The sequence below is a fragment of the Bos taurus genome, chromosome 19 (assembly GCF_002263795.3).
Source record: "Bos taurus isolate L1 Dominette 01449 registration number 42190680 breed Hereford chromosome 19, ARS-UCD2.0, whole genome shotgun sequence".
Classification (NCBI taxonomy): Eukaryota; Metazoa; Chordata; class Mammalia; order Artiodactyla; family Bovidae; genus Bos; species Bos taurus.
The window spans coordinates 54024309-54048485 of NC_037346.1; the positions used below are offsets into that span (position 1 = coordinate 54024309).

At 59.8% G+C, this 24177-nt stretch overlaps 1 protein-coding gene and 1 non-coding gene across 17 annotated transcripts; both read left to right on the forward strand.

Moving 5' to 3' along the window:
- The first annotated feature begins 198 nt into the window (after positions 1 to 198).
- Positions 199 to 23766, forward strand: TMC6 (transmembrane channel like 6). 16 transcript variants are annotated; one of them, XM_059877835.1, is made up of 22 exons: positions 199 to 1359; positions 1592 to 1687; positions 3992 to 4133; positions 4288 to 4430; positions 4594 to 4689; positions 5021 to 5179; positions 6931 to 7036; positions 7160 to 7253; positions 7484 to 7741; positions 8028 to 8218; positions 9316 to 9460; positions 10091 to 10246; positions 10670 to 10824; positions 10921 to 11002; positions 11160 to 11257; positions 12807 to 12902; positions 13174 to 13249; positions 14260 to 14393; positions 14534 to 14710; positions 14789 to 14867; positions 17838 to 17905; positions 23144 to 23766. In XM_059877835.1, the coding sequence occupies exons 3-22, from the start codon at positions 4075 to 4077 to the stop codon at positions 23241 to 23243; spliced, it is 2472 nt and encodes an 823-aa protein (XP_059733818.1). In that variant the 5' UTR covers positions 199 to 1359; positions 1592 to 1687; positions 3992 to 4074; the 3' UTR covers positions 23244 to 23766.
- MIR2348 (microRNA mir-2348) lies at positions 14455 to 14533 on the forward strand. Its single transcript, NR_031289.1, has one exon. It is a non-coding gene; the product is annotated as a microRNA mir-2348 (primary transcript).
- Positions 23767 to 24177: the final 411 nt, after the last annotated feature.

Genomic DNA, 24177 nt, shown 5'->3' on the forward strand with positions numbered 1-24177 from the left:
CTGCCGGCCCTGGCGGTATTTCTCAACATCCCGCCTCCCATCATCGGCACTTGAGCCGAGTCGGCCCGGCGCCTGGCCTGTAGGAAGCGCTCAGGAACAGGCTCCACTCACGCCCCTACTCCACTCACGCCCCTGCTCCACTCACGCCCCGCCCCAGCGACTTGTTTCAGAGCCCTCTTGGCCCCTTTCTCTCTGCTGGGACCCCGTGGGAGGCCCCGCGATCCTGCCCTTGCTTTTTCTCCCTCTCCACCTCCTTCAGGACCCCGTCATTTCTAAGGAGCTCAGAGGTTTTCCTGCCTCTCTGCGCAGTCCCCTTCCTGGTTTTCCAGACCCCTCCTCTATGCCCCAGGCTGCGTGCTGGTGCTGGGCACACAGTGAGCACAGAGAGGGGCCCGAGAGCTGTGAAATGGACTGGCAAATGTACATGTCAATAGAAAGTACCACATGCTCCAACAGGGGTCAATCCCAGAAGACTCCATGGAAGAGGTGACTTTCAAGTTGGGCCTGGGATTGTGCAAATACAACAAGCTGGAGCATGGGCGTGCAGGGCGGGGAACAGTGTTGGCAGGGAGAGGCAGGGACTAGGCAGGGCTTGTTCTCCATGCTGAGGTGCTTGCGCCAAGACCCAGCCGGAGGTAGACTCTGTGTGGACATCCTGGCTTGGCCTACCTGTCCTCCCCTCCAGGAGGGCCCTCTCCTTCCTTTCTGCCTTCCAGCTCACTTTCACTGCCCACCTTCCCAGGCTTCTCCCAGCCAAGAATGGCTCCCACCACTGTCCAGAGGCCACCCTTTTCTCAAACCCAGGGGACTCTCCTCTGGCCCTCTCCCGGACTCTCTCGAGGTCAGCTTTCTAGGTAGAGTTCCTGGGTGGACAAGATTCAGGTCGTGGTGGATGACCCCCCTGGAGGCTGACTGACCACTCAGCCTGCTTCCTCATCTCTGAACTAGGGTCACCGGTGCCCCCCACCCTGCCTTGTGGGGGAATAACTGAGCAAATAGGAATGGGGACAGTCCCCATCTAGCACACAGGAAGTGTGCCGGAACTCGGCGGGAGAAACAGCAAAAGCCACGCCCAGACTGGGGCGGAGATAAGCCCCAGGTTCCACCAGACAGTTTGCGGGAGTTGCCGGAGGCTGTGCAGGAGGAAGGGGTTACCCAATCTGGTGTGGCAGGGCCGGCCCCATTCGTGTGGTTTTGCTGCCTGGTGTTATTTTGATCATCGCTCTGAGAAGCGGGCAGGTCTGCGATTACTGTCCCCGTTTGAAACTTGGGGAAACTGAGTCCCACAGAAATTGGCTTCGACCAGAGACTAGAAGGCTTCTAGATACTCGGCCGCCTTCATCCTGCTCAGACCTCTGGGTGGGTGAGGATAAGGGTCGAAAGCTGGCGGGGAGAGGGCACAGTTCGTCGAGGGCTCGATGGGCAGGAGAAGCGGGGCGCCCCCCCCCAACCCCGCCGTCGGGTCACGTGACTTATCGGAGGCGGGTCACCACGTGGGCCGGGCTGGGCGGTGCAGTTCTGTGGCTCCGCCAGGTCTGCCTCGTCTCGGGTTGTCCACTTGCTCCCTCTGACCTCTCGGTCCCTCCCGCAGTTGGTGGAGTCCGAACACAGTTCCCGGCGGCCCTTGCTGGGCAGGGGCGGGGGACAGGTGAGTCGCCGCCCGTCCCCGCTCCCCAGCGCCCCCCAGGTAAGCGGCCAGGATGTGGGACCCTGGTGGGGCGGAGCGATAACTCTGCGGCTTAGGGGTGGTCCCCGCCCCCTCCCAACCCCATCCAGTTCCCTTGAGGCCACCAGCTAGACCCCCTCCAAGTTCCTTTGGGACTCTGAGACCACTAGGCACTGAGTTCCCTCCCGCGGTTCTTCTGTATCTCCCTGAGTTTTGCGGAGGGTCCCGCTGGGGGACCGGCTGATCCCACTGCACCACCCGCCCCTCCCCCTCGCCCCTGCAGGTGCTTCAGGGGGAGGGCAGCGGTTTTTGTTTCTCCGGCAGGGAAGGGGTAGAGGCCCCCGTAGGTACCACTGATCGAAAGTGAGGGGGTGGGAGACTGGCAGATGAGGGTCCAGGGGCTCTCAGAGCTGTCACCGCCACTGGGCTCGCAGGCGTGGCTGCCACTCTGCCTTGATGGTAACTGCCCCCAGAGGACTCGCTTCCGGCTGGGGTGGAGTTTCTGGAGACTGGGCCCGGCCCTGCACCTCCCTACCCAGCTCAGGGCTCAGTAATGGTGCGCCCCGGAAACTCCTGCCCGACTTGTCCCCACCTGGGCAAGGGTACCAGGGCCCTGGGTACCACCCAGGCAGAAGTCCAAAGCAGTGCCCAGGTGCCAGTGCCCAGGTGAGCCCCCAGCCCCCACGCAGCCTCTGAGCACCTCCCACACGCCCTGCTCCTCCCTCCTGGAGAAGGGGTGTGTGGGAGAGGCCTGTAGCTCAGAACTTGGGAAGGTCTGTGTTTCCTGGAAGGAATTCCCGCTCTAGACTGTGGGGGCACTCTCAGCCCCGGCTCCAGCCACTTTTCCTTTTAGGCCGAGTCAAGAGTCCACCCCTGACCTCTGCTGGTTTCTCCACACTGTGCTCCTGTGGGAGGAAAGGGAGGGGGCTTGGGCTGTGTGGGGCCTGGGCTCTGAGACTGGACACCCCCAAGCGGGGGCACTGTCTGGGCACAGCCCTAGTGGGCTGGGCACCCCGGCCTCGCCTGAGGAAGCCCCTTGAGCTGAGCCAGCTTTCCTAAGTGCTGAGCTCCCTGGCGTTAAGGGTGGGGAGAGGGGCGGGGGTGGGGGACAGGGCAGACTGAGGGCTGGGCCCAGTCTTGCTGGGGCAGAGTCCTGCAGGCGTCAGCTGGTGGCTGGGAGCCCGCTCCCCCCCACCCCGCCCTACTCCCACAGGGTGGAGAGCCTGGACAAGGCCACCCTGGTTCTGTTGTCCTGGGTGACAGCAGAGCCCGGACAAAGGCTGGACAAAGGCTGCCTGTTTAAGGCCCAGCCCCCTCCCCAGCCAGCTGCCTAGGCCCGCCCCGAGGTGATGGAATGTAAGGAACTCTCAGGAGGGCTGAGACCTTGATGTGCCCAGCTTGGCACAGAGTGACCGCCGTGGAGGGGGGACGCAGTCTGGGGTGCAGCTGAGGCCATGCTGTCTGCTGTTCTGTCCGGCGCTGGTGAGGGGTGAGGGGCGCGGGCCCAGGCCGCTGGATCCTGTGAGATTTCTGGCAGGAGGAAGTGCTGCGGGGTCACGGGTGGGCACAGGAAAGGCCCCAGCTGTCCTGACCTTTCTCCCCAAGAGGGGGACTCCCCAGGTCAGAACCTTAGGAATGGAGAGCTGCATCCGCAGGCCCCCACCTGCCCATCCTCCTGCAGGAATGGCGCCACTGAGGAAACCAGTGGGGAACTGCCCAGACTCCCCTCCCTTCCTTCCTCCCTAACCGCCCTCCTCCCCTCTGGTGGTGGAGGAGTCTCCCTGTCAGTCCATTCCTGCCTGCGGTTTTTCTCGGGTCACTCACTGGTGCTTCCCAGGTGGCGCTAGTGGTAAAGAACCTGCCTGCCAATGCAGGAGACCTGAGAGACGCAGGTTCAATCCTTGGGTTGGGAAGATCCCCTGGAGGAGGGCATGGTAACCCACTCCAGTATTCTTTGGGTTTGTCTGGTGGCTCAGATGGCAAAGAATCTGCCTGCAGTGCGGGAGACCCGGATTTCATCCCTGGGTTGGGAAAAGTCCCCTGGAGAAGGAAATGGCCACCTACCCCAGTATTCTTGCCTGGAGAATTCCATGGACAGAGGATCCTGGTGGGCTACGGTCCATGGAGGTCACAAAGAGTGGGAACGACTGAGTGACTAACAACACTGGACCGTGTGACCGTGTGTTTCGTGTTTGTCTGTAGATGGGGGCAGGGTTGGGGCTCAGGCAGCCCAGGCTGGAAGCGGCACCTCCCACGGTCCCCAGGGAGTGGGTGGCGGGGCTGGGTGCCAGGCTCACTTTGCTGTAACGCTTCCTGTCTCATCAGATGGGCAGCGGGAGGCTCTGGAGGCCGTGTCCAGGCTCTGAACTGCGCTAGGGCTGTGGACTTGCTGGCAGTGGGCTGCAGACATGTCCCAGTCGCCAGCCTTTGTCCTCAATGTCCTCGAGACCCCAGAGGACCCAGAGGGGTAGGTGCTCTGGGGTGGGGCTGGGGGCCGGGATGTGTCACCCCCAGGGAGAGGTGGGCTGGATCTCAGCCCTTTGGAGGGGGAAGGCTGCTGGGGTGAGGACTGGGTCAGCAGCAGCCTGACCTCCCCGCCACATCCCCCGTTCTGGATCCAGCAGCCAAGAGCCCAGCCCCTATGATGAGAGCGAAGTGCATGACTCCTTCCACCAGCTCATCCAGGAGCAGAGCCGCTGGGTGGCCGAGGAGGGGCTGGAGCTGCAGCAGAGGCAGCCGGAGACTGGCGCCCTGGGGGCCTCAGGTGAGCCCACCTGTCCAGGTGCTGGGATGCGGTGGGCAGGGCACTGAGCCTCTCACCCTCTGAGGAAGCCCCTCCTAGCGGCCTGGGGAGGGGGCTGGGCGGGGAGATCTCCGGCCGGCAGGATCCGTAGAACCTCTGGACAAGTCTTAACTTTGCTGGACAGGCAGCGACCACGAGACCATGCTGGGGCCTGAGGGTGCCCCCGTCTACAGCATGGCCACGCTCCGCATCTTGGCCAGCATGCCCAGTCGCACCATTGGTGAGTGGGACCCTTTTCCTTCGGACCCTGGGCTGGGCTGGGGTTTCTGGCTAAAGATCTACAGATCCCAGAGCTGGGCCCCTTCTGCTCCCACCTCACCCTATCTGCTGCCTGGAGGCCCAGCCCAGCCCCAGGCAGCCTCGCTGGGTTCTAAAAAAATGACTCCAGAGTCATCATGGGGATAAAAATAGGCTCTTGGGAACCGGTGGAGCTTGAGGTCTCTTATGAAGGGACTTTCCTGGGTCCTGGGAAGCAGTGTGTGTGTGGGGGGTGGTGGTCCCTGCTCCACGTGAGGGGGCCGCATCCCTCCACTGACCAGTGGCCTCTGCAGGCCGGAGCCGTGGGGCCATCATCTCCCAGTACTACAGCCGCACGGTGAAGCTGCGTCGCAGGGCCGGCCGGCCGCAGCTCAGGGACATGGGCCGCTCAGCCCGGCCCAGCCTCCGCCTGTACGACCTGGAGCTGGACTCTGCGGTCCTGGAGGAGGAGGGTGAGTGGGGGTGGGGCGGGGCCTCACTGGGGAGGACATCTGCTGGCGGGGTGGGGGCTGGGGTGCAGCGGGCTGTCTGAAGGTCCCCTGGAGTGAGGTCCCTTTGCAGGCGTGCAGGAGGGTCTTGGTGTCCCGGCCATTGGGACAGAGAAGCATGGGCCTCTCCGGCTGCACAGGATCTGACTCAGCAGCCAGGCACTCTACAATGTCTGTCGAGTGTTTGTAGTGTCACAGACGCTGGTATTGGCTTTGGGATGTGATGGTGGTGAGCATATCCATTCAGTTCTCGTGCAGTTTATCATCTGGTGAAACAGGAACCAAATAAACGGATAAGTGATGGTTAAGGAGATCCAACCAGTCCATTCTGAAGGAGATCAGCCCTGGGATTTCTTTGGAAGGAATGATGCTGAAGCTGAAACTCCAGTACTTTGGCCACCTCATGCGAAGAGTTGACTCATTGGAAAAGACACTGATGCTGGGAGGGATTGGGGACAGGAGGAGAAGGGGACGACAGAGGATGAGATGGCTGGATGGCATCACTGACTCGATGGATGTGAGTCTGAGTGAACTCCGGGAGTTGGTGATGGACAGGGAGGCCTGGCGTGCTGCGATTCACGGGGTCGCAAAGAGTTGGACACGACTGAGCGACTGAACTGAACTGAACTGAACTGAAAACTCAGATTGAGATGAGATGTGATGGCTGGATGGTGTAGCTGATGCAATGGACATGAACATGGGCATACTTTGGGAGACGGTGAGGGACAGGGAGGCCTGGCGTGTTGCAGTCCATGGGGTCACAAAGAGCTGGACACAACCCGGTGACTGAACAGCAACAACAAAGCTCAGACAAGGGCAGCTGAGGAAAAGTGCCTGGCAGGAGAGCGTTGCAGCGCCCATCTAGCCTAGAGGAATCCTGGGAGGCTTCCTGGAGGACGTGACACTAGAGCTGATGGGGGCATGTGCAAAGGCCCCGGGGTGGGAGCCTCCTGGCTTCCCTGAGCATCTGGGAGGCTGGTGTGGGGGAGTTGGGGAACAAAAGAGAAAAGCTGTAGGAAGGCGCAGGGTCCAGCGCACAGGTCAGTCTTCAACCAAGTGATCTCTGGCAGCAGCGCCCAGGGCCTTGGGCACTTCCTGGGGCCCTCCTGTGTTTCCCCTCCCTGTTTACCCAAGGGCCCCAGCTGGTAGGTGATGGAGCAGTGCAGGGTGATGTGAGCTCAGGGGTCAGGGTGAATGTTCCAGTTTTATTGTGCGAACCAGGCTGGGTGTCTGCTTTCCGGTCATTTCTTATCTGGAAAGAGGAGTTAAAATAGCATCCCCTTTCCAGAGTGGGTGTGAGGATGAAAGGAGAGAGGCCGAGGGGTGGCCAGATCTCCAGACCCCGCCGTCCTCTACTGACCCCAGCGGGGCTTGGCATAGTGGGAAGTGGTGGGGGGCTGGGGGGCTGGGACCCCATTGCTGCTGAGTAGGGGGAGCATATAGGGCTCCAGTGCATGGGGGGATCAGAGCAAGATGCTCGAGGGGCCCCAGGAGGGGAGTTTGGGTCAAGGAGAGGGGCACTGGGCTGGGCCTTGGAAGATGCGGGGAACTTGATTGTGTCCTGGGCTCCCGGGGGTGGAGGTAAGAGAGGGTGACGGCCGGCAGGCATGTGGGCCTGGCCCGGAGGCAGAGGCCTGGGTGGCAGGGGACGGCCGCACGGCAGGAGGGAGGGCAGGGTGCCGCGGGAACCTCAGCGCGCCTCCTTCCCCCTGCAGAGAAGCGGGGCCTCCTGGTGAAGGAGCTCCAGGGCCTGACAGCGGCCCAGCGGGACCACATGCTTCGGGGGATGCCCCTGAGCCTGGCTGAGAAACGCGGCCTGCGGTCAGTGCCCCTCCACCTCGGGTGGCCCCCAGACGCCCCTCCTCGGGTGGGCGGGGCAGGGGATGATGGCGGTCCCCGGTGGGGAGGGAGTGGACCGACCCCAGACGCTGCCTCTGCCCCCAGGGAGGAGAGCCGGCCCCCAAGGGGCAAGCACAGAGCCCAGTGGCACCGCGGGCTCCTCTCCTGCTGCGACCAGCTCCGTGACAGCTGTGTCCTGGTAGGAGCATCTGGGTACCCGGGAGGGAAGGGATGGAGTGGAGTGGGGGCGATGGGGGGGTCCTTTCTCCCTCCAAGTGACGCCTCCAGCCTGGCTCCGGGCCGGGGCTGACCTCCCTTCTCCCCTCACGGCGCCCCTGCGCTCCGGGCCCCAGACTGGACTGCGGTCCTGTTGGGGCCGGCTCCCCGCCCCGGCCCCGCCTGAGAGCCGTGCTGCCGCTGTCCCCGCAGGCCTCGCACAACCTGGGGCTGGCGCTGCTCTCGGGGCTGCAGGCCCTGATGCCCTGGCACTACGCCCTGAAGCGGATCGGGGGCCGGTTCGGCTCCAGCGTCCTGTCCTACTTCCTCTTCCTCAAGACCCTGCTGGCCTTCAACACCCTGCTGCTGCCGCCGCTGCTGGCCTTCATCGTGGGCGTGCAGGCCGCCTTCCCGCCTGCGCCCACGGGCCCGGTGCCCGCCTTCACGGGCCTGGAGCTCCTCACCGGCGGGGTGAGGCTTGGCGGGGAGGGGGCGGCGAGCAGGGGCACCCTCTCGTTACACCCCCACCCCAACTCCTGCTGTGGCTCTGGCTCCCTTGCTTTCCCTGAGACCCTGGAAGCCCTAGGGCAGCCGCGCTCCTCCGTTCACCTCCGTGTTCCCCTCACCCCGCCTGCTCTCTGGCCCTTTCCTGTCTGCCTTTCTCCTCGCTCCGCCTTCTAGGTGCCCTGCAAGCCTGAGGGTGGGTCAGCTGCCAGGAGGGCAGACTCCCTGACCCTGCCAGGCGTTTTCTCCGCAGGGCTACTTCACCCACAGTGTCATGTACTACGGCTACTACAGTAACGCCACGTTGAACCAGCCTTGTGCCTCCCCACTGGATGGCAGCCAGTGCACTCCCGAGGCGGGCAGCCTGCCCTACAGCATGCCGCTGGCCTACCTCTTCACTCTGGGGGCAGCTTTCTTTATCACCTGCATCACTCTGGTCTACAGGTAATGGCTCTCTGCCGTGTGAACCCAGTTCTGAGCATCACTGACCCACCCATGCATCCATCTGTTCATTCATTCATCTATCTGTCTACCTATCCATCCGTCATCACTCCCTCCGTTCATTCATCCGTTCATCTGTCCATCCATTAATCCATCTGGCTACCCATCCATTCATCATCTCTTCATCCATCCAGCCACCCATCCAGTCATCCATCTAGCTACCCACCCATCCATTTTCCCATCCACTCATCCGTCCAAAGATTGAAGGCAAGAGGAGAAGGGGGCAACACAGGATGAGATGGTTGGATGGTAGGGACATGAGTTTGAGCAAACTCCGGGAGATAGAGAAGGACTGGGAAGCTTGGCTTGTTGCAGTCCACCTTGGGGTCACAAAGTTGGACACAGCTGAGTCTGAACAACAACAATCCATCCATCATCACTCTATCCATCCATCTATCTATCAACCATGCATCCGTAGATCCTTCCTTCCATCCATACTTTCATCCACACACCCATCCACTCCACACACATTTGCTGCGCTCTGCTCAGGGCAGGAAGATAAATGAGCTCGGTGCACATCCTTGAGACGCTTGCTGTGTACAGGAGAAGACAGGCCAGTGAAGAGGCTGGGAAACTGTTGCGTTGCTCAGGTGTTATGGAGCATGGGAGTCAGACCAGCTTCCTAGGGGGGTGGCCCTAGTACCACAGAGGGAGGTTAAATAAGGGCAGCCAGGGAAAGACAGAGGAAGGTACTCTGGTTCTCAGAAGAGGCAGTGCACAGGTCCTGAGGTAAGCCAGAAGCTTCTCTAGCCACGTCTGGGTGGGAGGCAGCCGGCGTGGTGGTGGGGAGTGGAGCTGACCCCATTTCTAGCCCTTTGTGGCTGCTGGGCATCCTGCTGGACAGGTCTGACCTAGGGTGGGCGGTGGTCCACCCCAGGAGGCTGAGAGCTCTGGGCTAGAGGTGGGGCAGGGAGAGTGGCCGGAGGCCCATCAGCACTGGCCGGGGGCGGGGGGCCTCCTGTGAGTGGCCGGTGCACTTTGTCAGATCTGTTTCTCCCGGCCTCTTCGCCTTTTGCCAAGCCTGGCTCTGCTTCTCCCAGCATGTCCCGCTCTTTCGGGGAGAGCTACCGAGTGGGCAGCACCTCGGGGGTCCACGCCATCACCGTTTTCTGTTCCTGGGACTACAAAGTGACCCAGAGATGGGCCACCCGGCTTCAGCACGACAACATCCGAACCCAGCTGAAGGTGAGCTGGGGGCTCACAGCCCCCTGGGGCCACGGTCTGCCACCCCCGTGTCCAGGGGAACACCAGTTGGGGCCCTGCAGTGGGCCTTCGAGAAGGGCTTCCTCTTCTTGAAGGCCCCGTGTCCTCCGGCCCTGGCAGGAAGAGGCCTCCGCTGTGCCAGCTGGCCCGCACTCCCAGACCCCCCGGTAGCCCTGGGGTACAAGTGAGAACAATGAGGTCTCAGTCCCTTGCCCATGGCCCTTTGGGCCAGAGGGTGGCTGAGCTGGGCCTCCTGGAAGATTCTCTGCTGTTGGGGGTCCCTGCTGTGGGATTCGAGTCACAGGCGCTCAGTTTTGACCCAGCTGTCGGGCCCTCAGGGAGCGTCCCATGGCTCCTAGTCGGTGAGGGAACAGCTGTCTGCAGGCAGCACGGCTCAGTAGGCAGGTGGGGGGCAGGCCACGTCCCTGGAGACGGGGCCTCTGACGGAGCCACAGGCCGTGGTACCGGGGGCAGGCGGGAGGTGAGCCCTGGCCCCCCCGACCCCAAGCCTCCCCGTGTGTCGGCTCCGTGCGCCCCCCCGGGGTGTGGTGCGCGCGTGGGCAGGTCCCCGCGTGTCTGTGCCCTGGGGGACAGTCTCGCTGTCACCTGCAGGAGCTGCTGGCTGAATGGCAGTCACGCCAGCACCGCCGGAGCGCGTGCGGGCAGCTGCGACGGGTGGCTGTGCTGGGGCTCGTGTGGCTGCTATGTCTGGGCACCACTCTGGGCTGCACCCTAGCTGTCTACACGTTCTCGGAGCTCATGATCAAGGTGCGGAGAGGGCGCGGGCGGCCCCCGAGGAGGCCGGGGCCTCCCACTTTATTAGCTGGGGCTCCTGGCCTCCCACACCCTCCGCCCCGGCCCCCTCCAGAGGACACTTGCCTCCCGGGCCTTGTTCTCATTCTAGTTCTAACGCTATTATGACGTCCTTTTGTTTTCTTGTCTTTTGGTTTCTCTTTTCACTTTTTTTCCGACACCTGCGTTCCATCCTCCCTTCTCCGCCTCCCGCCCCCCTTCCTGTGCGGTTTGAACACAGGGCCTGGGGTGGGGGAGGTGTGCCTGCATCTGCACCTGCTCTGTCCCCCCAGACCCCTCCCTGCAGCCCCTTCCCCTCCGCGGCCGGGCCCGGCAGTGGACCTGACCCTGTCCTTGGGGCCCCTCCGGGGACCGCTGCCCCGCCCCGCCCCGCCCCAGCAGAGCCCAGTGTCCGCCGAGCGGGAGGCTGTCCTGCTGCTCCTGCCCCTGGTGGTTTGCCTCCTCAACCTGGGGGGCCCCTACCTGTTCCGCATCCTGGCCGCCCTGGAGCGGCACGACTCCCCAGTGCTGGAGGTGTACGTGGCCATCTGCAGGTGCGAGGCTAGCTGGGCCAGGTGCGGGTTTCTGGGGCGGGACTTCTGTCTCCCAGGCGCCCTGCCCTCAGCCCATGCACCCACCCTTTTCCGCAGGAACCTCATCCTCAAGATGGTCACCTTGGGGATTCTTTGCTACCACTGGCTGGGCCGCAGGGTGGGCACCCTGAAGGACCAGGTGAGGGTGGGCCGGGCGGTGCTGGTGGGGGCCTGGGGCTCCCCGGGCCCCTCACAGCAGCCAGCCCTTGCCTGACCTTCCCTGGCTCTGTCCGCAAGCGTCCTGGGGGCACCCTGGTGGCAGGGGAGGGTGAGGGCTGAGGCCGCCTCCGTTTCAGTGCTGGGAGAACTTCGTGGGCCAGGAGCTGTACCGGCTCATGGTGATGGACTTCATCTTCACGCTGCTGGACACGCTTCTGGGGGAGCTGGTGTGGAGGTGAGGCCCGCGGGCTGGGTCCCCGCACCTGGGCGTCCCCTGCAGAAGGGCTCCTAGCGTCCTCCCCTGCGTGTGTGGTGGAGGTGGGGTCACCTGGGCGGTCCTCAGGCCTCTGAAAATCAGGACCTGACCCCACACTGGGACCACAAATTTCCACCCATGACAGCTCTTCTGTAAAATATCGTTAAACTGAGAAAAACCCTGAGAAAACAGGATGTAGCGTATTTTTAGATCGGAAAGGAAAACAGGTTTCAAAATGATGCATGTAGTCTAATCCGTCAAGGGAAAAAAGGGTCGGGAGGAAGCACAGAAAGTGGAAGAATGTGTTCAGCCGTCCTGGCTGTGGGTGCTAGCATGGCAGGTGTCATTTCCTTCTTTTTTGTGTTTTCTTTGAGAACATTGGAATTTAAAAATAATAAGATTTTTACTTAAAATTTTTTCAAGATTGATTTTTATTTTTGGCCGCACCTTGTGGCATGCAGAACTTCCCCGACCAGGGATCGAACCCCTGCCCCCTGCAGTGGAAACGTGGAGTCTTAACTACTGGACCACCAGGGAGGCCTCAATAATAATAAAAATAATTTTTTTAGAAAATCTTTTTTTTCCTTGGCCGTGCTGGGTCTCCGTTGCTGTGTGCAGGCTTCTCGCTGGAGCGGCTTCTTCTGCCGTGGAACACAAGCTTTAGGGCTTGGGGCTTCAGTGATTGTGGCATGTGGGTTCAGTAGTCGTGGCTCCCGGGCTCTAGAGCACAGGCTCAGTAGTCGGGGCGCACGGGTTTAATTGCCTCATGGCATGTGGGATCTTCCGGGGCCAGGAATCAAACTGTGTCTCCTGCACTGGCAGATGGATTCTTTACCACTGAGCCACCAAGAGGGATGCCATATCTGATAGCTCAGCTGGGAAAGAATCCTCCTGCAATTCAGGAGACCTTGGTTTAATTCCTGAGTCAGGAAGATCCGCTGGAGAAGGGATACCCACTCCAGTATTCTGGCCTGGAGAATTCCATGGACTGTATAGTCCATGGGGTCGCAAAGAGTCAGACACGACTGAGCGACTTTCAATTCACTTTCACCAGGGAGGGAGTGAAAGTTGCTCAGTCGTGTCCAACTCTTTGCAACCCCACGGACTGCAGCCTGCCAGGCTTCTCTGTCCATGGAATTTTCCAGGCAAGAATACTTTCCCTTCTCCAGGGGAAGTTTTTGACCCAGGGATCGAACCTGGGTCTCCCTCATCACAGGCAGATTCTTCACCGTCTGAGCCACCAGGGAATAAGATTTTTAAAAAGCAGTAACACCTTTGATGCCAACGTGCATGTTTGCACTGGGGTGTATCGCACGTGCTTAGAAAATGGACAGAGACTAAGTCAGCTGCAGTGCAGACCCCTCCGTGTGGGACCCCAGTCCGCCGTCTCCCCTCAACATCGATGGGCACTGGGAGGGGTGGGCTGGCTCGTCAGCTTGCCGTGCAGGTCAGGGTGGGGTCCCAGCCTCCCTCGGGCTGGTCTCGGGGATCGGTCCTCCTTAGTGACCCCTGGGCTCTTCTGCCCCAGGCTTTTCTCTGAGAAGCAGCTTAAGAGGAAGGGGAAGCCTGAGTTCGACATTGCAGGAAATGTTCTGGAGCTGATTTACGGGCAGACCCTGACTTGGTGAGCATCTCCCTTGTGTGTCCCATTGCCCAGCCCCCGGGGAGGCTGACCCCTTCCCCCTCAAGGCCCCAGCAAGGTCCAGTCCTGGGATTCTGGAGTGACCTGACCCCTCAGCCCCCAGTGGACCCAGGCTCCAGTCCCCTTGCTGGGCTTTCCTCAAGGTCTGATCCTGAGCCAGGCCTGGGGGGACAGTTCTGGGCCTGGGGAGCAGCCTGGGGATCAGGACCCCAGACCCTGGACTGCAGCCCTCTCTTCTCCACGCCCTCCTCAGGCTGGGGGTCCTCTTTTCCCCGCTCCTGCCCGCCATGCAGATCATTAAACTGCTGCTCCTCTTCTACATTAAGAAGGTAAAGGTGTTGCTGGGTCCTGGGGGTGGGGGCGCGGGGGGCAGCAGGCCTGGGGAGCGTGTGCAGCCAGGGTGGCCACTGGGCCGGCAACACGGAGCCCTAGGACATTAGAACTCTTCCCTGGCCTGGGTGGTATGTGGCTGGCAGCCCAGGGCCACCCTCTGGGGTCAGTCGCACAGACCCCAGCTGATTTCCGGCCCCGAATCTCTGCCTTTGGCAGGCTGGCAGCATCCCGTTAGGGTCTATGGTTGTCGCCACGTGCCCGTGTGTACAGGTCAGGGCTTCCAGCCGGGGGCTCAGAGGCACTCAGAACCAGCACCTCCTCTCCTCTGCTCCCCGTGTTTCCTCATCTGTACACAGGGGATATGGGCTGCCCAGGTGACTCAGTGGTAAAGAATCCACCTGCTGAGCGGGAGATATGGGTTCGATCCCTGGGGCGGGAAGATCCCCTGGAGAAGGAAATGGGAACCCACTCCAGTATCCTTACCTGAGAGATCCCATGGACAGAGGAGCCTGGCAGGCTACAGTCCGTGGGGTCACAAAGAGTCTGACATGCTTTAGTGACTAAACAATAAAACAAACAAAAAAACCCCATGGATGGTGCCCTAGGGGGCACTGCTGGAGATGATGTTTATAAAGCCCAGGGCGTGCGTCTGGCCCACTGGAGACCTTTAGTCAATGGAGGTGGCTTTGAGTAGCATCCCTCCTGCTTACAAGTGAGCTGGCCAAGCATCCCCCCATGTCCATTGGTCTCCCCTCTGCAGACGGGGAGGTGGCCCCACTGGCCCTCCCCAGCCTGCGGGCTTAGGATTTCAAGCGTCTGCCTCTCTGTCGGGCTGTTCTGAGGTCTTGGCTCAGGCTGGAAGCCGGGCTCAGGGTGCTGGAAGTGCAGCACCCCCTCAGCCCACAGCGGGCCTCGGTCCTGTTCGCTCTGGGAGGCCCCACCAGGCCTGGGAGTGGGGGTGGTGGATGGCAGGGTGGTGGTGGCCAAACGCAGCCTTTGTCCCCAGGCCAGCCTGATGGCCAACTGCCAGGCACCCCGCAGGCCCTGGAAGGCGTCCCACATGAGCACCGTCTTCATCTCCCTGCTCTGCTTCCCCTCCTTCCTGGGCGCGGCCGTTTTCCTCTGCTACGCTGTTTGGCAGTGAGTGGGCGCCTGGCCTCCGGGGTTGGGGTGTGGGGAGGGCCGCCTGGCGAGGCTCTGACTGCTGGCCGAGGTTCGGGTGGTGTGGAGCGGCCCTTTGCCCGGGCTCAGGGGTCACGCCGCCCACCCTCTGCCCCCAGGGTGAAGCCCTCAAGCACCTGCGGCCCCTTCCGGACCCTGGACACCATGTATGAGGCGGGGAAGGTGTGGGTGCGCCGCCTGGAGAAGGCGGGCCCCCGCGTCTCCTGGCTGCCCTGGATCCACCGCTACCTGGTGGAAGATACCTTCCCCATCTACCTGGTGTCAGCCCTGCTGCTGTGAGTGACGGGGTCCCTGGCTTCTGCCACCCCCGGGGCTCCTTCGAGGGGCCCAGCCTGACCGCCCGTCTCCCGCAGGGCTGTGATCTACCTCAACATCCAGGTGGTGAAGGGCCAGCGGAAGGTCATCTGCCTCCTCAAGGAGCAAATCAGCAACGTGAGTGCCCCTCTGAGCCCTCCACCCAGGGTCCCTCCAGGCTTTTCACCTCCCCGGGATCTGGGCTGTGGAAAGGGGTTGTTTGCTAAGCAAATTATATCAATTGAGATACATAGTTTGTATTCATCAGAGTTGTAGATGGGAGGCAGCCAGGCTGCCCATCTGCAAAGAGCCCGCTGGGAGGAGGGCTCCAGAGGTGCTTCTCCGACGACCGCCCCCCCCACCCCCAGTCCCCCAGAGGTCGCCCAGCCCTGCCTCATGGGCTGTCCCTCCCTCCTCCCTGCTCAGTTACTGGACCTCCCATCACCTTTGAGGCAAGTCACTGCCCTGACAGTCAGGGTCACTCGGGCTGGCGTTTGCCTGGACGGCAGGGGCCTTTCGCCTGGTCCTTACCCTGCCCAGGTCTGGGCTGGCTGCTCAGGAGCACGTGTCGGTGACAGCAGTTCTCCCTGAATACTCAGTGGCCTCTGACCTTGTCCCCAGGGCCCCGACATCACTCTCCCCACTGCTATTTTTTTTTCCTTTTCTCCCTTTCCTTTCCGGTTTCTCCCTTGTGTACTCAATGCTTGAGCCCACCTTGGGGCCAGCTGCTGCCTGTGTTCCCCAGGCAGTCACATCAGGGCTGGTAGCTCCCCGCCATCCTGCGTTAGAAGTGACCTGAGGGTCCACTGCGGGGGGTCAGCCAAGGCGGGACCGGGCTGGGCTGCAGCTCGTGTGAGCCTGCTGCTGGCTGGTTGGTGCAGGGGCTCAGAGTCAGGTCTTTCCAAGTGGGAGGATCCCCTGGGGACTGCTTCCACTTTTTATTGGGTTGTAAGCAATGCAATGCTTCTACAAACAGCAGGCAGGGCTCAGGCTGGGCGTTTTGGCTGAGGGGGGTTGCCTGGCCCCAGCTGTTGGAAATGGGTTGTTTTTCCCAACTGGCTCGTGCTCTGCTGTGTCGATCTTCGGGACCTGAGGTGCCCGGCGGGATGCACAGGGGCATTGAGAGGGGAACCCCTGGTTCACCTTGTTCCGCCTGCCGTTCCTCTAGGAGCTGAAGGACAGTTCCCCAGGCGGCCCTCGTGGTGGGCGGCGTCTCCCACCAAGGCTGAGCACGGGCCCGGTTCTGAGTCTGGGGCTGCTGGTCTGAGCTCCGCCAGCACTCGGAGCATCTTCTCCTGGGACTGAGCAGGGCGGCTTACTCAGGCGCACGGCCCTCTGTACCCACCAACTCGGTGGAGAGAAAATGGGGAGGACCCATCTTGGAGGTGTGTCTGTCTCAGCATCTTCCTGGGTGAGCCAGGGTCCCTGGCACCCAGGACGCATTCGAGCAGAATTGCTGTTTTCTCTTTGTGAAGGCTCCCTACCAGAAACCCAGTCTGACCCTGGAGCTGCATGGGCCCTGAAGTCTGCCGGGTGTTTAACCCGGTTCTCGACTTTAAACCTTTATGCACTTTTCACAGTCATTTGTCGAAAGAGCCCTGGGTTGGCTGATTTGTTGTTGTTGTTTAGTCGCTAAGTCACGTCCAAGTCTTTGCGACCCCATGGACTGCAGCACGCCAAGCTTCCCTGTCCTTCACCATCTCCCAGTGTTTGCTTAAACTCATATCTGTTGAGTCGGTGATGCCATCCAACCATCTCATCCTCTGTCGCCCCCTTCTCCTCCTGCCCTCAATCTTTCCCATCATCAGGGTCTTTTCCAATGAGTTGGCTCTTCGTATCTGGTGGCCAAAGTATTGGTTGATCCCTGCCCCAAAGATGTCCTTGTCCTAAACCCAGGAGCTGTGAATGAGCCATGTCACCTGGCATTGGAGTTGGGGGTTCAGGATTGCAGATGGAATTACAGTTGCTGTAATTCCATCCGCTGATCTGGAGGTGGGGAAGATTGTCCTGGATCATTTGGGTGGGCATGATAAAGCCCTTAGAAAAGGAAGTTGGAGAGTTAGTATCAGAGAAAAGGGTGTGAGAAAGACTTGACTGGACGCTGCTGGCTCTGCAGATGGGAGGAGGCTGTGAGCCCAGGGATGTGGGCAGACTCAGAAGCTGAAGAAGGCGAGGACAGATTCTCCCTGGAGGCTCCAGAAGGAACCAGCCCTCCTCACTCCTTGATTTTAGCCCAGTGAGACCACTGTGGACTTTAGAAAATTTTGTTTCCTTCTGTCTGGCTGTGCTGGGTCTTCGTTGCTGCTGGGCTTTTCTCTAGCTGCAGCGTGGGCTTCTCTTTGTGGTGGCTGGGCTTTTCTCTAGCTGCAGCGTGGGCTTCTCTTTGTGGTGGCTACTCTTGCTGCGGAGCACGGGCTCCAGGGTGCTCGGGCTTCAGTAGTTGTGGTGCTTGGACTCAGTAGTTGCGGTTCTTGGGCTCTAGAGCGCAGGCTCGATAGCTGTGGTGCACAGGCTTAGTTGCTCCATGACATGTGAGGTCTTCCCTGACCAGGGCTTGAACTTGTGTCTCCTGCATTGACAGGCGGATTCTTTACCACTGAGCCACCAGAGAAGCCCTATTGTAGACTTCTGATCTCTAGAACCGAAAGGTGTTGAATTTGTGTTGCTTTAAGCCACTAACTTTCTGTAATCGATTAGCGCAATGATAGAAAACCCATACAAACCCCATGACCCAAGCACACAGTGACCGAGGTCAGAGAGGAGGTAATTTCCCCAGGGCAGACTTACTAAGTAGCAGGACCGGTTATATATTGAGTCAGGCTTGTTTCTGGTGGCAGCCCTCGCTGTGTGAATCAGCACATTTCCCTTTTCACATTGGCTGCTAGGAGGCTAAGCTGTGTGTGTGTGTGTGTGTGTGTGTATACATGTGCCCACTGTAGGGTTCTCGGTTTTCCCTCGTTCTTGCTTGGTACCTCTGTCTCCTTTCTTTAAACTTTTCGTGTTCACGGGGTCAAATCTTTGAGAGCCCCTCCGAGTGCCATACTGGAGCAGGCCACTTCTGGATAGACATGCAGTGGACAGCTGCTCTCTGTGTTCTGGTGTTTCTAGGAGGGGGAGGACAAAATCTTCTTGATCAACAAGCTTCAGCGTGTCTACGAGAGGAAGGAGAGGAGCAGGTGAGGGGCCTGGGAGGGGAGTCTGCAGGTTGGGGGAGCAGGGAATGGACAGAGGCCCCTTCCTTCCAGGAGTCAGGGCTGGGGAGTGGCTGCTGGCCTCCCCGGGTGGCCCTTAACTTCTTGGGACTCCCCTGTCCACTTCCCCCCCCTTTTCTCCTCAGGTGTGTGGGGCATTTGGGGCAGGAGGAGAACTTAAGTATGGTGAGAAAGGAAAAAAGGAAGTGAACTGTGTGCAGGGGGCAGGGTTGAGCTGGGGTCTCTCACACCCTTTTCCTCCTCCTCTCTGCATCGCCTGTCTTGATGAGTCAGGGGGTCGGTCTAGCTGGCCTTCTCCTCAGGCCCCGCCCCTTTCTCGCCATGGGGTGAACATCCTGCCCCCAGATGCTGCTGCATCAGGAGTGCAGGGCCTGCTCCCACGGCCGCACATCTCACCCTGCATCTGTTGCCTGTGCTTAAGTCCGGGGATGGGGAGGCACACTCAGACATCTTCCTGCCGCCTGGACAGACAGACACACTCGGGGATGCACACACCCCCTTCCCCAGCCCCCACCCAGCCAGGGGGGCTGGCTGAGGTCTGCAGGTGGAAGCCCTTGGGGCTCCCCATCCCCACCCTGGGCAGCAGGAGTCCCCCCACCCTAGAATGAGCCATCTAATAAGACATCCTCCCCACACCCTGGCCAGGAGGAGGGCATGGCAGCCCACTCCAGTGTCTTTGGCTGGAGAATCCCATGGACAGAGGAGCTTGGCGGGCTGCAGTCCCTGGGGTCACCCTCGGCCAGGTGTCAGTGGTGAATCCTGGCCTCTTCCCGCTCCTTCCCCTTCTCAGAGCTCATGAGGAAGCTGCTAGGGCGTCCTGTGGCCTAAGGGGGTGACTGGCGCGCACTGCCCGAGGCCGGGGGCCCCTCGCTGACTTCCCTTTCTGGCAGGGCTGGTAGAACCGAGGAGGCCGTGACACCCCCAGCCCTGCTCACAGACGGCTGGGACGCCCAGTAAGAGCGCCAGGCTGGCAGCCTGGTTCCTGCGGCCCTGCAGGCAGATGCCGCCTGAAGTGACCCCGCTGGGACACAACTGGGGATGGGGGCAGGGGGCAGGCTCTGCAGCCCACCTGGGGCCGAGCACCCCTTGTGAACCCTGCCCGGAACTCTTATTTATTCTAATTAAACATGTTTTGCAAAATGGGCTTATCTTGTGGGAGTCTGTGCTTGTACCCAGGCCTGTCCAGGCGTGCGCAGGTATGGCTGTGCCCCCGGGGCCTGCAGCCTGCATTCTTCTGCCTCCAGTTTCTCCCTCTTTCTTCAAGGCTGTCTTCCTGGCCAGGCCCAGCCCTGTGGCCTCCCCCAGTGCCGGGCTCTGGATGGAACAGACTGCAGGGCTTCAGTGCTGAGTGCAGGGCGCCCTCTGCTGGCGCAGGCCCTCGTAGCAGGGATGCACCACACTGCAGCCTCCGGGGCTGCCCTGCTTGGGGGCTGTGGTGAGGTGGGGAGGTGGGGGGAAGAGTACAGGGGACAGATACGGAATGTGTGGTGGCGGATGATCAAGTGATGCTTTCAGTGGTTACTGGGTGGAGGGCAAATTTAGGGAGGAACTGAGGTGGGTCACGGAGAAGGCAATGGCACCCCACTCCAGTACTCTTGCCTGGAAAATCCCATGGATGAGGAGCCTGGTGGGCCGCAGTCCATGGGGTCGCTAAGAGTCGGACAAGACTCAGCGACTTCACTTTCACTTTTCACTTTCCTGCACTGGAGAAGGCAATGGCAACCCACTCCAGTGTTCTTGCCTGGAGAATCCCAGGGACGGGGGAGCCTCGTGGGCTGCCGTCTATGGGGTCGCACAGAGTCGGACATGACTGAAGCGACTTAGCAGCAGCAGCAGCAGAGATGGGTCATAGCTTTTCTTCCAAGGAGCAAGCGTCTTTTCATTTCATTCGGAAGAAAAGCTATGACCAACCTAGACAGCATATTAAAAAGCAGAGACATTACTTTGCCAAACAAAGGTCTGTCTATTCAAAGCTATGGTTTTTCCAGTAGTCTTGTATGGATGTGAGTTGGACTATAAAGAAAGCTGGGTGCCGAAGAATTGACGCTTTTGAACTGTGGTGTTGGAGAAGACTCTTGAGAGTCCCTTGGACTGCAAGGAGATCCAACCAGTCCATCCTAAAGGAAATCAGTCCTGAATATTCATTGGAAGGACTGACGCTGAAGCTGAAACTCCAATACTCTGTCCACCTGATGCGAAGAACTGACTCATTGGAAAAGTCCCTGATGCTGGGAAAGATTGAAGGTGGGAGGAGAAGGGGACGACAGAAGATGAGATGGTTGGATGGCATCACCGACTCGATGGACATGTGTTTGAGTAAACTCCGGGAGTTGGTGATGGACAGGGAGGCCTGGAGTGCAGTCCATGTGGTTGCAAAGAGTCGGACACAACTGTTCAGACATGAACATGTTGGACAGTTCAGAGTGACTGAACTGAAATAAGGTGGGTCATTTGCTAATGAGCTGTGGAGAGAGGAGCCTTTGGCAGGTGGAAGGGCAGCCAGTGTCCAGGCCTGTGGCGGAGTGAGGTGACCCCAGTCCTGCCAGGCAGAGCTTGAGGAACCCGTGGGAGGCCGTGGGCCCGAGGGTGTGGGGAGGAGGGGACGGAGCTGTCACTGACCAGGGCCCGCTGTCCGCAGGAGCTGGGGGAGCAGCCCTGCGGGAAAGGATGGGAGAGCGGCAATAGGCCCTCAATCCTCATCTCCATGGGGAACCTGGGGGAGCAAAGCCTGGCTTGGGGGGCGCAGGTGGGCCATGGGGACGCCTCTGCCATCTGCCACACTCCCAGCTGGGCCCATGCTAACCCCAGATGGTCCCTGTTTTGAGGACTGTCCCACGTCGAGGGGGCGCTCCTGCATTTGGCAGACGTGCGGGACAGACGCCACCTGACTTTCTCGGGAACCCGACATCAGGACTCTTGCTTGTGTCTAGTACCAGGCAGGTGATGCTTGGGGACCTCTGCGAGGAGCTGGCAGCGGCTCTTGGCTGCGGTTCCGGGCATAAGCACCGCTGGGTGGGTGAAGTCGGGTGGGGAGACTTGACCTGGGCTCTCAGGGCCAGCACTCCCAGATGCCCACCTCCATGTGAAGAGCGCTTTTGGATGGATGGATGGACATCATAAACTGACCACGTCCAGTCTGAGCTGGTGCCGCCAGTTATGACTGGCTGGGCTCACTTTGCCTGCCTCGCAACGACTGAGGTCAGGACAAGCTGCTGTTGACAAACGGGCCAGAAGCCTGCGGGCATTTCTGCAGGCACCGTGTGCCAGTCAGGTGGTGTCCCTGGCCATTGAGCGCTAACCGAGGTGTTGCTGTGAAGGCATTCTGCAGGCGCCCAGCACCCAGTCAGCTGACTTTAAGGAGACTGTCCCCCGCGATGTGTGTGGGCCTTGTCCAATCAGTTGAAGGACCTCAAGATCAAGGCCAAGGTTTTCCAGAGAAGAGATTCTTCCCAGGGCTGTGGCACCCAGCTGCCTGGCCGGCGGGGTTCAAATTCCAGAGTCACTAGCTCCGCCCCCGTCCCAGTCAGTTCTCTTTCCAGGCACGTCCGTCGCCCATCACAGTGGCTTCTGATACACACGTGGCCTCGAGCCTCCAGCTGTAATATTCTGTGATGGAGCCCGAGGGGCCCTGACCGAGCAAGGCTGTGGAGTCAGAGGGGCCTGGGTTTGATGCTCATCAGCTCATGGCCTTGGCACATTCCATAACCTCTCCCAGTCCCTGTTCCTCACTTTTTGGGGTTGTTGGAACAATGGGACACAGTCCCATGGTGCTTAGCACCATGCCTGGCACGTAACAGTTTTGCTTTAAAAAAAAAAAAAAGAAAAAGAAAAAAGCGTAAACTGCCGAATGAGACCCACTGGGCTCTTGCAAGTGGCTGAATTCCAGTGGGTGGGAGGCTGACAGTCTCAGCCTACCAACAGGCTCCCTCGGACACCACCTCTGCCTTGGCCACTCAGTGGAATCAACCGGGGAGATTTAAAGACCCTGATGCCTGTACACTCGACCAGAGACTCTGGTGGAATGGATTTATGATGTGCCCTGGGTTCTGGGATTTTAAGAAATTTCTGGATAATTCTGACATGCAGTCAGGACGGAGAACCAGTATCTGAAATGTCACTTAAGCCCGAAGCTTCTGTGCACTTCGGGGGTGTGTTTGGAAACAAGCTTCAGGATTTCACGGTGACTGGGGAGCCAGGCTCCTGGGTCACACCTGCAGCGTGGGACTGCCGTTCAGGGAAGTTTTCCCAGGTGGTGTGGTAAGAAACTGCCTGCCGATGCAGGAGGCGTGGGTTTGATCCCTGGGTTGGGAAGATTCCCCTGGAGAAGGCCACGGACAGAGGAGCCTGGCAGGTTACAGTCCATGGGGGTGCAGAGTCGGACACGACTGAGCTCACCACTCACACAGGCGAAGCCGGTCGACAGCACTTCTGCTGGGAGAGCTGATGTGTAGACGCTAGTAAGTTAACCGCATGTTTCCATCACGACTCCTATGTGACTTCTTGTTCCACCCCATGTGCTCTATTCTTGCAAATAATCTTCTTGAAACACCTTCCTGTCTCAGTGAACACACACTCAGCTCCTCGGGTCTTGTGGCCTATGTCCTTAGAATCAGGGCTGGCCAAGGTGGCTCCTTCCCAACCCTTTCTCCCCATTCAGAAGTCCTTTCTCCACACACCAGGCTTCTCCCCGCTGAGCATCCTGCCGTCTTTGCCTTCTCCCACAGTGTTGACAGAATGAGTTAAAAAAAAAACAACAGTACAGTTCTGAGCCTCCAATTTTTCTCTTGATTCCAGACACCAAGTCTCCTTTTCATCTGTGGGTAGCAGGGCCCGGCCCTGCTCCAGGCCAGGAGGCAGTCACTCATCCTCCTCTGTGCTCCCACGTGTCCCGTTTTCCCTGGGCTTGGGAGGAAAGAGCCACCTCCTCCAGGAAGTCTGCCTCACCTTCGGCCGTCCCGGTGGCACTGAGCTTGTTCTCCAGTGAGGCGCTGGGATGGTTTGCTCCCCTGTGGTGACTCTGGACTCACAGGGGACCAGGTGAACACCCGGGAAAGGGCTGGCTCGAGCTCCTGGTGGAGTCGTGGCCTCCAGGTTTACACAAGTTCAGGATGCCGCGTGTGTTCTGATCGTCCGTGTTCTGAGCTTCACTCTTCCTTTAGCCCTTCTTCTCCTGACGCTGGTCCTCCCGTGCTCTCTTCCTAGGTCTTCTAGAGAGGCCGGTCAGAGCCAGGAGCTTTCCGTCTTGACCTCCGGAGCCAACCTGGGTCCTGTCTTCTCGGTAAAATGTGGCCGAGGCCCCTAGGAGTGTAAGAGAGGAGGAGACACTCGCTCCATTGGTCTCTGAGCAGAAGTCACAAAGGACGTTTCGGCTGGTCTTCAAGAGGATATCTTCACAATCCCGATGAGACAGCAGAACTGGCGCTGAACTTATGGTCGTGGCAGGCGATCCTGGGGTGGGCCTGGGAGCCAGTGCCAAGTGCTCGGACTCCTGACTGCGGCCTGAAGCCCGTGGGGACAGGCTGCTGCTGCTGTAGCCAGTGCCGTCACCTCAGCAGTCCTCGTACAAGACGCTATGCACAGTCATCTAAGGCTGGGGCTTCCCTGGAGGGCCAGGGGTTAATACTTCCCCTTCAATGCAGGGGCTGCGGGTTCGATCCCTGGGTGGGGAACTAAGATCCCACGTGTCTCTCGGTCAGGAAACCAAAACATAGAACAGAAGCAATATTGTAAGTCAATAAAGACTTTAAAAATGGTCTGTATCCCCCCCCAAAAAAAACTTAAGGCTACTTTACTGAAACAAAAGAACATCTCAGTTCAGGCGCTCAGTCGTGTCTGACTCTTTGTGACCCCGTGAACCACAGCACACCAGGCCTCCCTGTCCATCACCAACTCCCAGAGTCTACCCAAGCCCATGTCCATTGAGTCGGGAGTCGGTGATGCCACCCAACCATCTCATCCTTCGTTGTCCCCTTCTCCTCCTGCCCTCAATCTTTCCCAGCATCGGGGTCTTTTGAAATGAGTCAGCTCTTCTACGACCAACAAAAAACCTTCACTAAAGACCTTCACTACTCTTTTCTCTCTGAATATTTATTTTTTTAAAAAAAATATTTATTTTTAGCTGTGCTGAATTTTCATTGCTGCGAGGGCTTTTCTCTGGCTGTGGCGAGCCGGGGCTGCTCTCTCGTTGCAGTGCTCGGGCTTCTCACTGCGGTGGCTTCCCCCGTGGCAGAGCACGG